This window comes from Pleurodeles waltl, chromosome 10, assembly GCF_031143425.1.
Source record: "Pleurodeles waltl isolate 20211129_DDA chromosome 10, aPleWal1.hap1.20221129, whole genome shotgun sequence".
Taxonomy (NCBI): domain Eukaryota; kingdom Metazoa; phylum Chordata; class Amphibia; order Caudata; family Salamandridae; genus Pleurodeles; species Pleurodeles waltl.
Window position 1 is genome coordinate 576,075,590 of NC_090449.1, and position 19,468 is coordinate 576,095,057.

At 43.8% G+C, this 19,468-nt stretch overlaps 1 protein-coding gene across 2 annotated transcripts in view; it reads left to right on the plus strand.

Annotated features, from left to right (window-relative positions):
* The window catches only part of OBSCN (obscurin, cytoskeletal calmodulin and titin-interacting RhoGEF), a 1,961,032-nt gene that overhangs the window by 86,851 nt on the left and 1,854,713 nt on the right, over positions 1–19,468 (plus strand). For both annotated transcript variants that reach the window (XM_069211034.1, XM_069211033.1), the window contains exons 3-5: positions 1,374–1,643; positions 9,855–10,115; positions 13,797–14,102. In XM_069211034.1, coding sequence (XP_069067135.1) covers positions 1,374–1,643; positions 9,855–10,115; positions 13,797–14,102 — 837 coding nt within the window. The remainder of the gene's footprint in view (positions 1–1,373; positions 1,644–9,854; positions 10,116–13,796; positions 14,103–19,468) is intronic.

Sequence of the window (19,468 nt, forward strand, 5' to 3'; positions counted from 1 at the left end):
AACTAGTACAGCGGTAGTACTACACAAATGCTACAAAATGCTGTTCACAAACCTACATGCGGAGGCTTACACCTCGCCTATCTTTTCTATGTGGCGGCCTCTGCTCTGATTACGGAGATCTCTGTGCATGTAAACTTACGCTTTAGTAGGAAATGTGGGACAGGCAGGGTTGTGGCTGGAAAATAAGGATACCATTAATAAATGGGGCAGGAGTTAGTGAGGCGTAAGGAAGTTTATGGATGGCCAATGAGGGATTTATGGAGGAACAGGCACTCACCCACAAAAGAGTGAGCTCATTGCATTTCACAAACTACTACATCAAAAGAAGTTCCACAACAGTCATAAAGGTACTCCAGCTCAACCCTGGGGTATGTGCAGCACTATGCATAGCTATCCACTTGAACTGCAACGCCCTTGCGTGGAAAATAATGGTGGTAGAGATGTAAAATAATACCCCACGGGAAATAATGTTAAAATAAATTAACTTTTTCCACTTTTAAAACTTATATATAAATTGTACTTAATGGTGAAATTATGTAATACAAAATATTGTGTAAATAATATTGTTTTTAATTTAAAAATAAATACAATTTATTTATTTGTAAAACAATGTCATCTATGCATAACCGTTAGTAATTTTTAATACATATCAAATCAAAATAAACATTTTACTGGTAGTGATTTTTTAAAATGCCTCTTTAAATAGTTGTACTTTGAATATATTTAAATTATGTAAATTTTTAATAAACTTTCAAGATAATGCTGTAACATATTTTTTATTTCTTCTAGGTTTAAAAAATCTATAAGAATATTTTACATTCAGATTCATTTATGAAAATATTTTGAGTACATTTTTAGAACGTTTAAAATACTTTTTTATGTTTCCTATAGTGTCCTATAGGAAACTACCCTTTTCATTTGAAGTCTTTCTGGAAGTGGGCAGGGGTTTCATTTAGCATTCAGATGTAGTAACGAGTCGTACCTGCAACCTATGTCCTACCTTTTGGTACACCTTCCATTTATACTGCTTTCTCTACTCTCAGAAATCATAAAGGCAGCAGGAGGAACAAAAAGTAGACTTTCTATGTTTTTCACTCCTTTCTCATTCGCTACCCATCCAGCAGCAAAGACGATGCTGCTGAGCATCTAAAAAGGGTCAATCTTTAGGCGCCACTGTGGATAGAGAATCACAGAATACATAATATTGCTTACTCTGCGCCGAGCGATTCAGTAAGTCAGTCTTCATAAAAGCTGGTCAGAATAAAGATTTCTGTTTTTTATACATTCATTGAGAAAACAACTAAGCCAGCACGTATGTTCTCAATTTTCCATTATGTAACAAAAGTATAATCTTCTATTTGTTTGTTTCGAAGAACCGAAAACACCATTCAAGTCACGATTGCAAGATCTTGAAGTCAGAGAAAAGGAGACAGCCACTTTCCAGTGCGAGGTTCCTCAGCCAGCCATAGAGTCAGCATGGTTCAAAGAAGAAACCAAACTCCACCAGAGCACCAAGTACAACATGGAAGAAGAAGGGACATTCAGGAGACTCACCATCCAGAATGTCACGACTGACGATGACGCAGTCTACATCTGCGAAATGAAAGAAGGAAGCAGAACCATTGCTGAACTCTCCGTCCAAGGTAGGAGGGACAAATTCTGCAAATGTTTTAATTTTCATTTTCTCACAATTCGGTTATAATGATGACGTTTAATGTAAAAAGCAACAGAAATAGGTCCACAAGAAGTCAAAACTAATCTAACTAATCTGGAGTCAAAAACCATCTGAATAGAGCGTTGTATTTTATTGATGCCTTGAAGACCAATGCAAGCTGGCATTGACTGACTTTTTTTAAATATGTTTACTGACATTTTAAATGCAGGTACACTATATTGTCCATGTGCTTCATAGCTGTTTCAGTTGTCAGACACATCAAAAAAGGTAACAGATAACATTACAAACAGAAGTGTCACAGAGCATATTGTATAATTATTAATGCATAACACATCCTTTTCCCACAGTTTCCATTCATACACCTTAGGCTATTCATGCAAGCATCTCCTTGCTTAAGTTCTGGTGAGTATTCACATGTACTCATCCTAGAACCACCCCTATGTTACACAGTCATTCCTGGACAGTACCCTTACGAATGAAAGCATTTGTCTACTGCTTTGACGAAGCTCCCTCTATCGAATTCCTTTACTTTGTGTTCAAGGAGGTCACAGTTCTCTCCCTTGAGGGATTTCAACAGCAGTGCCTCCCATACCCAATCATACTTCCTATTCTCCAACACATCGATCTAAGCTAACAGATCTTAGCTTAGGCCCATCACCATACTTCTGCCACCAATCCCTCCTCTCTCAGCAAGTATATCCATCTTCAAGAAAAAGTTGACATTTAGCTAAAAACAACACTGAGTAGAAATTTACATTCTATCTTAGCCTTCTTGGGCTAGGTCTTATCTTCCATCACATGTAAAGTAGAATGGCATAAACGAGGTCTAGCCGCCACCTTGTCCAATGTTGTTGTAACAGCTCCCCAATAATCTTCCAGTGCTCCACACAACCACGCCAAGTGCTAAAGGTTCTCCTCTGCTTTTGAACATCTGGGACATTTACTAGGGATCTCACAGTTAATTCAATGTAACTTCAAGAGGGTAAACTTTGTGTGCTGTAGGCGATTGAACTGAATGTACTTCAACCTTCCTATTTAAGCATTCCTAGACACCTTCAATGGGAAGAGTTTAATCCTGTTTTATTCCACATGAGTGACTAGTTTTCACAACTCTTCTACCCATTTGAGTTTGGAGAACCTATCAGCTACAGCTTTCAATCTAAGTGCCCTTTGTAGTTGGGTCACCGCTTTGTGACCTGTACCAAACATGGGCAATAGTTGTAACACTTTATCTGTTGGAGATAACTCATTCTCCACTCACCACACCTGTCATATTACAGGAATAATTCTGTTGTCAGAGATACTCTTCCCTGTCAATAAGCTAAATTCCTTCTCCAAGTCCTAAATGTTTTTGATATCCCTCACACAAACATATATGCAAGTACATTGTTCCTGCGGTTTCTGATACTTTCTTTTAAATACCATCTGTATGCTTCCTGGGGCCAGATGATCGCACGTTTAGAACTGAGACTTCCTAATTGCGATTTAATGCAAATCACAATTAGGAAATTGCAATTCCAAAGTTCAAAGCTCCACTAAGTTCTATTTGCAATTCCCAATGGGTCGCAAATAGACCTACCTTATTAATATTCATGAGGTAGGTCTCGCTTTGCGACCCAATGGGAATCACAGAACTTCACAGGGATGGTGGCCTGCTGGGGTCAGCAGACCACCATGTCTGTGATTGCTTTTAAATAAAGCAATCTTTCTTTTTCAATGAAATCAGTTTTCCTTGAAGGAAAACGGAATGCATTTAAAAATAGAAAATGAAACATTCAATCATCCTACTGCGATTCGGTTTTAGGAAGGGACGCCCTAAACACACCCCTTCCTAATACTGAATCGCAATGCCAAATTGCAATTCGGTAACAGGTTACCAAATCACAGTTTTGCATTTGGAATATGCCAGACAGCTTTTTAGTGGATGCAAATGGTCCGATTTTGCAGATCGGACCATTTGTGACTGCTAAATAGCTTTGGTCATCTGGCCCCTAGTTCCCTTACACTCCAGAGGAGAATCTTTGGTGCTTAAGCTATTTTCATTTTCATCCTTGTAGTGTACATAAACCAGCATGTTATTGCAGCTTTGACCTATATAGGCATGTTCTTCTTCCTATTGGATGCCCCTCAAAGAACGAACATCAATGAGTTTGGTACAAGCATTTTCTCAATTGAGATAACCTTCTGTTTCATTATTAATATTGGTAGGTGACGCCAGGAAGATGACAGTCTGGGCAGTGTCAAAACAGCAAGGCATAGTTTCGACTGGTGACACTGTGACATCTATCCACTGTCTGTAGACTTTCTGTCTGTAATGTGTTCAATAGCTAAAGGTATCAGTGGACCACTCTTCTTCTCATTCTTGTTTCTATATAGCATCTGTCTGTGTACCTTCCATTAATGGGATAGGATGGGATTTACCTTAGTTCATTCTGAGACCTGAGATTTGGCCAAAGTTCTCACAAAGCATTAGGACGGTTTCTATTTCATGACAAGTTCCAATACTACAACAGAATATGATCTGCATATGATGTTATCTTATGGATTCATTATAGAACCTCACTCCTTTACACCTCTCTTCCCACCTAACCTTCACACTAATTGCTCCATTTGCAGCATAAAAAATAAGGGCAAAAGTAGATGCCCCTAGTGAGTACTCCTAAAAATGGCCTTTCTATCTGCGATATCCGTGGACATCCAAACTCTCACTTTGGAATTGGAGTACAATAATTTTGAACCACAGGAGGAACTGTTCCCCAAAGTACATTTAGGTCAGCATGGCATAGGTAAAGTCCCAACCAGCAGTGTCAAACGCTTTTTCCATTTCGATCACCGCTATCGCTGATAATCAGTCAGTGTCACCCTGCCCTGCTTAGTATTAAACAATCTTCTTATGTTCTAGTATGTACCCTGGCCATGAATTAATCATGATTGATCAGGATGTCACACCAATAGAATATATGATACATTACTACACATTTATAGACCAACAGAAACTACTGTAAAAGCCAATAATAACTATATTTTTTTAAACAGTCAAATTTGTTATTTTGTGTTCATTTTGCGAACTAATTTGATTGTTGAATACAAACGTAAACTTTTTTTCTATGCAAGATTGGGAGGTAAGACATTTTACAGATTTACATTTTTGACCAGCAGGATGCCTTTTTAGAAACATAAATAAGCTTGTTGCATTCCAAACAGCGTCGTGAATATGAATATATCTCATAGATTGCATTTAGGTGCCTAAAATGGACAGGTGACAGACCACTTGGGGTCTGAGTCACCAAGTCATTCCAATGAGTAAGTTCCACCTCCACATGCAAATGACTAGGATTCCAAATTCAAGAATTTCATAGAAGGAGACCTTGCATTCAAAATCACGTTTAACTCACAAGAAATATTTTCCCACAAGGTTGTAATATATGCAAGCATGAAGTGCACGCAAAGGATGGGGAATGGGCATTTCAGTTTGCCTGGTCTTGCAAGTTTGTGAACACTCACAAAACATGACTGTTGATATTCATAAACTCAATTTGAGCCCTTGCCACACATGAAATGGTCAAAGATTTACTCTTCTCAGGGGCAACAGTACATCCCTTTCCAGGGGAGGAAAGGGTATAGAACACCCACAATCATAGTTGAGGTGTAAGGTAAGGAGTTTCTCTACAGGAAAAAATATTTCAGCCAGATTAGCCCTTGCACAACGTTGTTGGCTTTTTTTAATGCGTAACTGTACAATACATACAATTTCACATTGGGGAAGTGACAAAAGTGACACCAAAAAAGGAATCCACAAAACATTTCCAGGATTTCCAGGCAGTGTGGGAGATCCACAGAAGAAAACTGGACAAGAAACCTGTTCTTTCTCACTATCTACAAGAAAGGATCTTGCAAGAACCATCCATACCAACTTCTGGGATGACTTCCAGAATCTGTCAATAACAGCATTCAGGTGAGGACTGTGGAAAGACAGAGAGGAATGTTGGTAGTAAACCAGATAGACAATCATGGGGTGATTACCCACATTCACACCTGCCATAGTTTTGTAATTTAAGAAGTACAGAAGAATGTTATGAGAAACAAAGGTTGCAAATGTAAACCTAGGCTCAAAGTATGATCCATGATCTTGCCTGTTTTGCTTCTCTGACTCTTTGCTCTTTCCAGAGTACTGAACTTGATGCTAAACTTACTGCACCACACACTCTCCAAAGGATGGTGTGCATTTTCAGCAGACCATCTTAAGATATCATGGCATGATCTAGAGGGTTGCCTTACAAACAGCTTAAGGAGCCGCAACAAGATGATAATGATGTGCTATTGGGAGGTGCTGTGGAATGCTTTTCAAGTAGACTTTCTATAAGTCAGAGTTTAAAAAGAAGTAACAGCATTTTTCGAGACCTTGTGAAAAGAAAGTTATCTCAAGTAACTATAACTTGTGCCCTAAGGTAAATATAACTCTCGCCCCTGCCATGCACAGTTTTCTCCTCAATAATTTAATTTCAAATGTTGCAGTGATATTATCAATTATGTAATAGAAGATGTCCTGTGTAATCTAATACGTAGGGTAATTAGCAGTGCATTGCAACACAGCTAGTTATAGTTACCTTAGGGCATGAGCAATAGTTACTTGAGATAATTATACCTGGTGAATTTTTGTGGTTTTTAGAGTTTGAGATGTTACTTTGTTACTTAACATTTCACCTAACAATCACAGTACTCTAACCTTTGTTTTTAAGGTGAATTTCTTGGGGTTTGTTAACATAAATTAATATGTTATTACTTTATGCAAAGCCAACCCCCGAAGGCCCTGGGGCTAACCCACCGCAAAGGCAGCCAACCCTACGCCACGCACTGTCTTCGGCCATCCACAGTGGGGAGCTGGCCACAGGGCCTGACCTGTGACCAGGCCCTGGGGCAACTCACCCTCAGGCAGCCACCCCCCTCAGTCTGCCAACCTGATGCCACGCACAGCCTTTGGCGATGCTGCGTAGGGTTGACCCTATCACCTGGGCACAAAATATATATGTTAAGGGAAGGGGCATGCAGTCCCCCTCCCTAAACTGTAATAGGCCTTGGGGACCACATCCACCTAGGCCACGTCATATGGGTAGGAAGGCATGTGGCCCCTTGAGCCATATAAGGTCCCAGAGACACGATTCCCCAGGGCCATAGCCAATTATTAAGGGAGGGGGCATGCGGCCCCCCTCCCAAAGACTTCTTGGGCCCTGGCGACACCAGCCCCCAGACCAAATTTAATAAAAATGGGAGGGGGTGTGCGTTCCCCCTCCCTGGGCCTAATTACGCCCTGGGGACCCCATCCACTTGGCCTCCAATGTAAATGAAAGAGGACCCCATGACTTGCAACAATTATAGGTGGGTGCCCCTACACGTTGGAGCAAACACATGATTCCCTGGCCATGCTACTGCAAGCAGGTAAACTACTGTGTCCTAGGGGTGGGATCCTCAGGACACAGTAAGTGAGCCAGCCCCAGGGGATCAAGTACCTGGGGCCTTTAAAGGCTCAGGGAGGTGGGGGCATGCGGCCCTCCACTTGTAATTTGAATCACAGCCTTGAGGGATTGGGTCCTCAGGGCCTAAGTAGGCTCAGCAAGAGAGGCCACTCACTCTCTCCCTCCATATAATTACACTGCCCCAGGGGATGGGATCACCTGGGCTTTTTTAGGCTGGGGGAGGCCAAGTGCCATCCCCTTTTTTAGCATTTTGGCCTCAAGGGGTGGGATCTGCTGGGATCTTATCTCAGAGGAGGGGGGCTCTGCGCCACCCTCCCCTTTATTAAAATGGTGGCCCCGGGGAATGGGGTCCCCTGGCCTTATTTGGCTCAGGGGTAGCACATGCCTTCTCCCCTTAATTAATATGAGTGCCAGCCCTCTTTTTGGGGGGGTAATGCATGGGAATCTACACTTTGGGCCATATTTATACTTTTTGATGCAAAACTGCGCCAACGCAGTTTTGCGCCAAAAAAATTAGCGCCGGCTAACGCTATTCTGAAGCGCCATGCGGGCGCTGTATTTATTCAATGACGTTAGCCGGCGTTAGCCGCCGGCGCTGTCTGGTGTGCGTTAAAAAAACGACGTACACCAGGCAGCGCCGGCGTAGGGAAAAATGGCGTATGGGCGTCCACAAATGGTGCAAGTCAGGCTGAGGCAAAAAAATTGCCACAACCTGATTTGCGCCATTTTTTTATGACGCCCATCCCCCATTGAAATGACTCCTGTCTTAGCAAAGACAGGAGTCATGCCCCCTTGCCCAATGGCCATGCCCAGGGGACTTCTGTCCCCTGGGCATGGTCATTGGGCATAGTGGCATGTAGGGGGGCACAAATCAGGCCCCCCTATGCCACAATTTTTTTTTAAAAAAAATACTTACCTGGACTTACCTTAATGTCCCTGGGGTGGGTCCCTCCATCCTTGGGTGTCCTCCTGGGGTGGGCAAGGGTGGCAGGGGGTGTCCCTGGGGGCAGGAGAGGGCACCTCTGGGCTCATTCTGAGCCCACAGGTCCCTTAACGCCTGCCCTGACCCAGGCGCTAATGCAGGTTTTTTAGACCCGCCCACTCCCGGGCGTCATTTTTGCCCGGGAGTATAAATACGACGCATATGCATCGGAGTCATTTTTTAAGACGGGAACGCCTACCTTGCATATCATTAACGCAAGGAAGGTGTTCACGCAAAAAAATGACGCTAACTCCATGAACTTTGGCGCTAGACGCGTCTAACGCCAAAGTATAAATATGGAGTTAGTTTTGCGTCGAATTTGCGTCGGAAAAAACGACGCAAATTCGGCGCAAACGGAGTATAAATATGCCCCTTTGTTTTTTAAATCTTGCCACAGATTTGCAGATCCTCCATATAATTGTGGAATTTTTTTTTTTTTTTTAATGTTTTTGGCCCTAGGTGTGGTCCCTCTAGGATGCCACCACCAGGCTTAGGAGGTCAGGGTATCCCTACCCTGCCACCTTATGCCTCCTTTGTGTTTTTTTAGCAGTCAAGACCGAGTCATAAGGTGGCTGCCACTACTTCCGGGTTGATGCGGCGGCAGCCAATCAGATCTGCTGGACTGCGGAGGCTCCACGTTTCTAGATATCCATTTTTTTGGCCATTAATTAATCAAAAACTACTGAATGAATTTACATCAAATCACAAGAACCACTCTTTTGGGACAAAAATCTATTTTTCTGCCACATTTGGTGTAAATCTGTTAATCGCTTTGTGCTGTAATTGTGTCTAAAGTTCCCATGGAAAAATGAACAGTGGTGGCCTGTACTTCTAGCCGGGACAGGGCAGTCGGGGCACAAAAGCACACAAACAGTTGCTCACAGTCATGCATTCACACATGCACACACACACACACATCCATTCACATCACTCACTTCCAAATACTCATGCAAATTTCTAGAAGGTTTGTGTTGAGTTTTGACTGGGAATACTTGCTGAATTTGTTTCGATCACACTTCGGAATTACAAAAAAATATGCTTCATTTTTTCTTTTCTAACTGCTGATATATTCTGAAATGTGTGTATTTCATTTACAGGTATTTAAATGTTGGTTTGTGTTGCAAAAAATTGACATCTTGTAGCCTTTCCTTTCACGCTCCCTGTACCCCACCAAGTTTGTCAAAGAGTTCACTTTGAAAACTCCACCCACTTTGTAGTCATTGAAAAACGTAACCACCAATCCCCATGTTAAAAGAATAAGCAGCAATTTGTCAGAAGACAAGGCCTGATATTTGACCTTGGTCTTTGAAGCAAATTTGACAAGATAAATACAAAATGTAAAGACATCATTATTTATTGCTGTTTCACAACCCACTAGATATTGGCTGATGACCCACCAGTGAGTCCTGACCAACAGTTTTGGACATGCATTATATACAAACATGTAAATAAAAAAATGACTAACAAATGACTATTTCCTACTTTAAAAACATTTTAAAAAGACCAGTCACATTGGTACCTCTGTAAGTCAGAAGGCCTATTGGAATTTGTATTTATCACAATAAAAAGAAAAATGCATGATATCCCAGTTACAGAAAGTTGGGGGAATTTATTAAATGGTACTTCTCACATTCTATCTCTCATTCTTAGGTTCTTTTTTTCTTTTGATTGGACAGATGTCATTCTGAAATGGTTGTACAATCCCTTTCTTTTTATGCTACAGGTAACATAATAAAGAAACTGCCCAGAAAGACTGCTGTCCCCATAAATGACACTGCCATCTTTTGCGTGGAGCTGGACAATGACTGCCAATGTATGCGCTGGCTTAAAAATGGCCAGGACGTGAAATCTGAGGGACGCATCAGTATCACATCATCCGGCAAGCAGCACACCATGATCATTCGCGAATGCCAATGCGAGGATGCTGGGGAAATCGCCTTTGTGGCTGACGAATGCCGGACCTCCACCCAGTTCACTGTCTCTAGTAAGCAGTACATTTCCATTTTATTTTAATATCTTGTGGGTAGATACTGTTGCAGTCATGGCTAAAACAAAGCAGACCTAGCAGACGTTCGAAAAAAGACTCCTTTTAAGCCCAGGTGTGTAGGGTGTTTCAGTCTTCTCTCTGCTGGCTATAGCTAGACTTCACGTTCATGTACAGACAGTGATATAAGATTTGGTTGAATATGCTGAAGTTGTGTCAGTGTCAATCAACACTCACTAACTGCTGCCATTTGGAAACAAATGACTAATTTTAAGAAGTTAGGGTCATATTTACAAAAGGATACTTGCAGATCTGTGCCCTGGGCTGAGACACACTACACTGTTCATAAATAGGACAGGTGTATATGGCGAGGCCTTCCAAGTGCTGTGCAGTCTGCAGTCCTGCCCACCTTGCATAATTAATTTTCGAGTGTCCTGTCCTGAATCGTGCATTAGTGGCCATGAACTGTCTTCAGAGAGGAAGAAAGACTAGATGACGTCATCAAGCACATAGGGAAGGGCATTCCTTTATGAATCAGAGATTTGCCTGCCACACCCCAAGCTGCAATCCCCCCCACCGCACTTACCAACTTTAAAAATTGTTAGTCTCCATCACACAACTTCATGTGTGCCTGTGCCAAGAGCAGCACAATATCCAAGTGGCAAGAATTTGGCCTTCCTGAAAACGCGATTACATTAAAATCTGCGTACTCTCAGATTGGAAAATATATTTTGTGAATCGGGCCCAGAACGTCTGCATGTGCAAAGAAATGTGTAGAATTCGACCCAAGCCGTTCATTCATGATTTCCAGTTTACAAATGCAGAAGTGAAGTGGGCATAACTCCTAGAGTAAAACCGTTTTGCACACGTGCTGAAAAGCGGAGCAAATCTAGTTTGATTATTTTTTCTGTATCTATAACAAAGAGGTTTTCAAGCAGGTTTCCTCCAAAATTAGTTTCTCCTAGTGTCATTCACAATGAATTCCTCAGAAAAAAATTGGGTTCTCTATATTTGTATCTAATAACTGAGTGTTGAATTAGCACTTTGGACCCACGTTACAAAGCAATTTGCAAAACTAAGTTCAACTTCACTAGTGTAAATTGCTGATTCGCAGAATCAGGATTGCCGGAATCTTACATTGTAAAGTGCACTCTGGAATATAGCTATTCCCTCAACATAACGAAATTGCCATTTTCACAGGTTTGGTGCTGGCTTTGGGATTCTGGATGTTCCGGGGTAGAGTAGCCTGAAAAATATAGGCAATTAACTAGCTCCCCCTTTGCATACAGTATTGTTTCCCATGAAAAGCGTGTACATTTGCTCCAGTCAGCGGCAGAAGTAAATGTATTTGCCACGATGCAGTGCGGAGGGAACAGGGGTTCTCTACATGTAAAAGATTTTCTTTAGGGAGGAATAAAAATATATGCACACTAGCACATTTGAGTCACATATACACCCTAAAGGTGCTGTAGACTTCCTGGAATATTTATCTCCTGGGATCCATTTTTAGTACCTAAAAGGTTTGAAATTACCTTCAAATGTAGGTGGAATCGTTCAGGCACAAATTACTGACTACTGTCTGTGTTTTGTGAAATCACCCCGTGGTACCTTAGTGAGAAAACTCTGTAGTAAGGGGGATTACTATAACCCAATTTATTGGTACTAATTTCATCAGTGTGGTTAAGTTAATTGGTAGGTGAGTGAAACCTCATACACAAATCTTTGCAGTTGAGCCCTAATCCATTGAGTTGTTTTACTGGCAGTATGTTTGCTTCTTAGTTACTTCGTCGGGGAGTCACCTTCATTTTTGGTCTGGGGAAAGTATGCTTAAAAGTGCATATGGGCATTATTGCAAGTAAACAACAAGACCTACTTGCACTAGCCAATCTAGGCCTACTAATCAGTCAAGAAACTATGGGGCATATTTACAAGCCCCTTGCGCCTCCTCGCAACACATTAGCAATATTTTTTTCACATTAATGTGGCGTTAGATAGGCATTTCCGATGCGCCATAGTTACACAGTGGCCCTATGTTTGCTTTGCGCCACTTTGTAACCCCTTGTGCCACCGTATGCCTGAGCCAGGCATAATGTGTGCAAGGAAGGACGTTCCGGCACTGGGAGGCCCAATGGTGCAGTGAAATTTACAACATTTTACTGTGACATTTTTTCCATCATTTTTAACACCTGCTCAGAGCATGAGTTAAAAAGACGCACCCATTATATTTAATGGGCCTCCCTGAGCTTTGCTGCACTTGTGTCAACATTTTTGATGCTAGTGTAGCAAAACTCCACAATAGCATTTAAAATATTGACGCTATTGTGCTAAGGCTGCCATGGTGCTCCGTACTGTAAATACGATGCAACCATGGTGTTGTTAGGTGCCGTTGGGGGGGGGGTGGGGGGGGGCAAGAAAAGTGGCGCATCATCTATAATGCACCACTTTCTTGTAAATATTCCCCTGTCGTAGTCACTGACATTTGTCTTGATAATGTTATACTTGTCAATTGAAAGTACAGTATGCAGCCATGTCGCGTAACACTAGAACCGGTTGTAACTGGGCAGCAGACTAGGACTTTGATGGACATCTACATCATTAACTAGTTGGGTGATGACACTGCGTCAGGTGGCGGCGAGGTGTATAATTGCTCATGGAGCTAGGCGAGGAGATGATATCCTGCCGAGGGTTCCTATTTATAACGGCCACACACCCCAGACTTAAGTGTCCTGCTGAAAAAAATGCCCTGTTAGTGCCTTTGCAAATCCGAAACGCCGCACGTCCCAGAAGCAAAACAGGGGGCCCATCTAGACTCTTAGGAGGAGGGTGTCGAGTCACAGGTCTCTGGCTTTCAGTTTGGACTTACATCAGGTTTGGGGTAAAGAAAGGTTGCTCTGTTCTCTAACGGAAAATCGAAGTGAAAACCCCTTTCCACTTGTTTGTCTAGGTATAAACTATTTATGGTTGTGGTTAATCAACAAATAAGCGCAACAATAATGCAGAATTGATTTACTTATCTTTTATTAGCCTGAGTGCGAAGTGAATGTATGATGGCACCGTGTGATGTTGACATGGCACCCTTTTTGTCATGGCAAGTATGAAAACTCAATAAATCCAGCCTACATTGAGCATAAGAAATACATAAGAGGTGTTTGATAGAAAGGGCACTCATCCTGTGCAGAAGTTGAAATATTAATGTTTCTGACATTTACGCAGAACTGACCCCAGTGAGGGCATATCAACACAATGGTATTCTTGGTGGCATTGCAGTGCCTAAGTTACCTTTCTTTTATGTTACACATTTTGTTAATTCGATTAATATAGCACTAATAACCAGAGACATCTGTGTCCAGATATAAATGTTTCATATGGCTTTGAAATTCTTCTGGTTGAGCCTGCGAGACTAGAAAAGCAAGAAAAGAAAAGAAAGAAAAAAATAGAATAATATAGGAAACGAAAATAAAGAAAATATTACATAATGTTGAGTTGTAGAAGGTTTACCACAAATGTTTGAAGCACAGTTCTCCTTTCATCGACTTTCTAAGATGAATACCCTAACTCTGTACAGCCATAATTTAAAACCATAACCTCCAAAAGTCTATAGTGGTCACTCAATATCAAAACTGCTTTAAACTGCATTGTAGTATTTACAGTCTCTTATCTTTTGTACATGTGTGTTTACAGCTCTACGAAAGCCCCCATCTCACCCCCCAGTTAACCCTGTGATGAAAGGGAAAACAGAAACCTCTGTCACCTTGGCCTGGTCCCCTCCACCGATGGACCGCCCCATCCGTATCGATGGCTACATTGTAGAGCGCAAGAAACTGCTGGGCATGACTTGGATGAGGTGCCATGACTCCACTAGTGTTCCTGTGCCTGAGTTCACAGTCAGCGGCCTTTCAGATGAAGGAGACTACCAGTTCCGAGTCAGTGCCGTCAACAGCTATGGTCAGAGCGCATATCTTGAGTTCCCTGGAACCGTACACCTTGGTGAGTATATGGGCACCAAATTCACAGAACCTAAAATTCATAACCAGTAAGTCATCCATGGTAACAATGTCCAACCAATTATCCTTCAAACCTATAATGCAAGGGGTGTCTCAGTATGGGGATTAGTACCCATGATTGGTGCATTCTGGGATGAAAAGGAATATCTCAAGGAATTCACAAGATCAAAATCTAGAAATTATATAAAATCTTTCCCAATTTGTTTGCAAAATATGCTCTTGAGGTATTTTCTGGGCAAAACATCTGTGAGGTGGGGGAAATGCAGAGCACTCATTCATATTTATGGTGTGACTGACATGCTTATGTGAATCATGGAAAATGTGCACTCCTATACAGAGCCCTTGAAAGATTTCGGTATTTCGACTCAGGTAGACATTTAGTTAAAGCTACAACTTTAGGCTACAAAACAGATTAAAAAACAAGAAATATTGAAATGGAGACCTGCAGGTTTATAACACCCCCAGTCAAATTTCACATGCAATGGGGTGAAAGGGGTCAGAAGGTCCTGAATAATCTCCTCTTAAAGGACAAAGGGAAGTCCAGATCGGGCAATACGATCTTGAAAACAATGGCCAAAACAGCCGCTAAGAGTGTTTGCTTCAGAACCAATTTAGAGGCCTTCGCTAAGGTGCCAAGAGCACAATTTTATTGCCATCTTTAACATTACCTATTCAGCAACCGTGTCTTTCCATCAATTTGAAACGTTTAACATGCCTCAAAAACATCAAATGTAGATTCCTACTACTAATACTCAAGACTAACCAATGCTGGAAATTGAAAGAAGCCTGACCTCACTCTAGAGCAGTGGTTCCCAACCTGTGGTCCGGGGACCCCTGGGGGTCTGCGAAGCCTTCTCAGGGGGTCCGCGAGAGCCTAGAAAATTAAAAAATATTAACAAATATTGACAAATTAGGTCCCCAGCTTCCAGTAATGATTCAGACGGGGGTCCCCGGATTCCCATGATGATTCAGTGGGGTCCCTGGGTTCCATTAATGTCAAAGTGGGGGTCCCCAGAAATCAAAAGGTTGGGAACCACTGCTCTAGAGGGTGTGGCAGCAGACTAGAATCATGAATGCACACGATCAGCCTTTTCCCCTTCCCTTAGTCCTCAGAAGGAAATTCTTGCATCCCTGCTTCACTCGACATGGAATCAGATCCACCTACTTAGCACTAGACTAATGACAGCATGGAACTGATATACAGCTTTTACCTAGATTTCTAATGTTCTTGGACCTTGCAATAATCCGATTGGGGAAACCAACATTATCTGCCACAGCCAGACATGCAATGAGTCCAATTGGTCACTATTACAGGATTCAATCTCATAGGGCACACAGAACTTTTTTTACTGTTATGACCATGTACTACATGCCCAGAGACACTTCTACAGAACTGGCTTGAGACGACACCAAGAGTCCAGATTTTTGATTAGTTATTGTAGGAAGTTGGCTCTGTATGTGCTATTTCAAAGTAAGGAATAGCATGCACAGAGTCCAAGGGTTCCCCTTAGAGGTAAAATAGTGGTAAAAATAGATAATACTAATGCTCTATTTTGTGGTAGTGTGGTCGAGCAGTAGGCTTATCCAAGGAGTAGTGTTAAGCATTTGTTGTACATACACATAGACAATAAATGAGGTACACACACTCAGAGACAAATCCAGCCAATAGGTTTTTATATAGAAAAATATCTTTTCTTAGTTTATTTTAAGAACCACAGGTTCAAATTCTACATGTAATATCTCATTCGAAAGGTATTGCAGGTAAGTACTTTAGGAACTTCAAATCATCAAAATTGCATGTATACTTTTCAAGTTATTCACAAATAGCTGTTTTAAAAGTGGACACAGTGCAATTTTCACAGTTCCTGGGGGAGGTAAGTTTTTGTTAGTTTTACCAGGTAAGTAAGACACTTACAGGGTTCAGTTCTTGGTCCAAGGTAGCCCACCGTTGGGGGTTCAGAGCAACCCCAAAGTCACCACACCAGCAGCTCAGGGCCGGTCAGGTGCAGAGTTCAAAGTGGTGCCCAAAACACATAGGCTAGAATGGAGAGAAGGGGGTGCCCCAGTTCCGGTCTGCTTGCAGGTAAGTACCCGCGTCTTCGGAGGGCAGACCAGAGGGGTTTTGTAGGGCACCGGGGGGGGGACACAAGCCCACACAGAAATTTCACCCTCAGCGGCGCGGGGCGGCCGGGTGCAGTGTAGAAACAAGCGTCGGGTTCGCAATGTTAGTCTATGAGAGATCTCGGGATCTCTTCAGCGCTGCAGGCAGGCAAGGGGGGGATTCCTCGGGGAAACCTCCACTTGGACAAGGGAGAGGGACTCCTGGGGGTCACTTCTCCAGTGAAAGTCCGGTCCTTCAGGTCCTGGGGGCTGCGGGTGCAGGGTCTCTCCCAGGCGTCAGGACTTTAGGTTCAAAGAGTCGCGGTCAGGGGAAGCCTCGGGATTCCCTCTGCAGGCGGCGCTGTGGGGGCTCAGGGGGGACAGGTTTTGGTACTCACAGTATCAGAGTAGTCCTGGGGTCCCTCCTGAGGTGTTGGATCTCCACCAGCCGAGTCGGGGTCGCCGGGTGCAGTGTTGCAAGACTCACGCTTCTTGCGGGGAGCTTGCAGGGTTCTTTCAAGGCTGCTGGAACCAAAATTGCAGCCTTTCTTGGAGCAGGTCCGCTGTCCTCGGGAGTTTCTTGTCTTTTCGAAGCAGGGGCAGTCCTCAGAGGATGTCGAGGTCGCTGGTCCCTTTGGAAGGCGTCGCTGGAGCAGGATCTTTGGAAGGCAGGAGACAGGCCGGTGAGTTTCTGGAGCCAAGGCAGTTGTCGTCTTCTGGTCTTCCTCTGCAGGGGTTTTCAGCTAGGCAGTCCGTCTTCTTGTCGTTGCAGGAATCTAATTTTCTAGGGTTCAGGGTAGCCCTTAAATACTAAATTTAAGGGCGTGTTTAGGTCTGGGGGGTTAGTAGCCAATGGCTACTAGCCCTGAGGGTGGGTACACCCTCTTTGTGCCTCCTCCCAAGGGGAGGGGGTCACAATCCTAACCCTATTGGGGGAATCCTCCATCTGCAAGATGGAGGATTTCTAAAAGTTAGAGTCACTTCAGCTCAGGACACCTTAGGGGCTGTCCTGACTGGTCAGTGACTCCTCCTTGTTTTTCTCATTATCTTCTCCGGCCTTGCCGCCAAAAGTGGGGCCTGGCCGGAGGGGGCGGGCAACTCCACTAGCTGGAGTGTCCTGCTGGGTTGGCACAAAGGAGGTGAGCCTTTGAGGCTCACCGCCAGGTGTGACAATTCCTGCCTGGGGGAGGTGTTAGCATCTCCACCCAGTGCAGGCTTTGTTACTGGCCTCAGAGTGACAAAGGCACTCTCCCCATGGGGCCAGCAACATGTCTCGGTTTGTGGCAGGCTGCTAAAACTAGTCAGCCTACACAGATAGTCGGTTAAGTTTCAGGGGGCACCTCTAAGGTGCCCTCTGTGGTGTATTTTACAATAAAATGTACACTGGCATCAGTGTGCATTTATTGTGCTGAGAAGTTTGATACCAAACTTCCCAGTTTTCAGTGTAGCCATTATGGTGCTGTGGAGTTCGTGTTTGACAGACTCTCAGACCATATACTCTTATGGCTACCCTGCACTTACAATGTCTAAGGTTTTGTTTAGACACTGTAGGGGTACCATGCTCATGCACTGGTACCCTCACCTATGGTATAGTGCACCCTGCCTTAGGGCTGTAAGGCCTGCTAGAGGGGTGGCTTACCTATACTGCATAGGCAGTGAGAGGCTGGCATGGCACCCTGAGGGGAGTGCCATGTCGACTTACTCGTTTTGTCCTCACTAGCACACACAAGCTGGCAAGCAGTGTGTCTGTGCTGAGTGAGAGGTCTCCAGGGTGGCATAAGACATGCTGCAGCCCTTAGAGACCTTCCTTGGCATCAGGGCCCTTGGTACTAGAAGTACCAGTTACAAGGGACTTATCTGAATGCCAGGGTGTGCCAATTGTGCATACAATGGTACATTTTAGGTGAAGGAACACTGGTGCTGGGGCCTGGTTAGCAGGGTCCCAGCACACTTCTCAGTCAAGTCAGCATCAGTATCAGGCAAAAAGTGGGGGGTAACTGCAACAGGGAGCCATTTCTTTACACAAGCCCCCCCCAGCCCACAGGCCAGGAGACTCAGCCCAAGCTGGGAGAGTCTTCCTAGTCTGTCAGGCGAGGAAGAGTAGGAGAAATAGGCTGGTTAGTTGCAGGGCCTACTCTGCCTTACATCCTTCTGTTCAGGTCATTCCCTTTGGGGAACTGACCCACTTCCACAGTGATAGGACCTAGTCTGAATTGCCTCTTGTCTGCCTCTTCAATGTCTCCACCCATTCTTTTTATTTTGGGTTTAGAGGTATCCACCTCTGCTAATCTTATCTTAGCCAGGGTCATCCCTAGCTTACCCAAAGAGGTTACCCAGAGCTGGAGTAACCCCACCATGACCAACAGGGTCAGGGGGCCTAACTTGCTATTTGGCATGGGGTCTGACCACCATGCCAAGGATAGTGCAGCCATAAAGGCTAACACCCAGCAGAGGCCACTGACAGCTGTCAGTGCCCAGAACCACACCTTTAGCTCTTCACCTACAAGGGAAGGGGCTAAGTTACAGGCTTCTTTGGGTTCAGGGTGCCTGTCTGCTGTATTAGAGTGGGGGGTTACCACATTTTGTAGTAAACACCCTTCTTCCACTCTTTCTTCTGTTAGCTGAGGAGCCACCCACTCAGGTTTAACAGTTGCCTGACTAGCCAGGACTTCTTGTGGGTCAGGTTGGACTTTATCAGGGCCATTTTTGGAGTTCTCCCCTACTGGAGCAGAATCTCCCTGGCTTGCTGTAACCTTGGCTAAAGGTTGTCCACCCTTCCTACTCTGTTTTCTTTTCTTCTTCTTCTGGGGCCTGCTTGCATTTACTGCAGAGGCAGGACTTCCAGAATCCTTGGGAGAGGACTGGCACTGGACCAGTTCCTCTCTTGGGCTCTGACTAACCTCTGGGTAGTCATTTCCAAGGAGACAATCAAGGGGGAGGTCTGTACTGACTACTACCCTTCTCCAGCTAAGAGTGCCACCCACTTCTATGGGTACTAAAGCCACAGGCCTCTTAGTGACCCTGTCTAGGCTAACTCTTACCCTGGCAGTCTCACCTGGGATGTACTGGTTTGAGAGCACCAGCCTGTCATGCACAATAGTGTGACTGGCACAAGTGTCTCTCAGGGCAGTGGTTGGGATTCCATTCACCAGTAGGTGTAGGTGGTGGAAGTGTCTACTTCCCTCTGGAATCTCCAACTCACCTGTTGGGCCCTGTTTCCAGTTGAAGGCTAGGAAGACCTCCTCATCT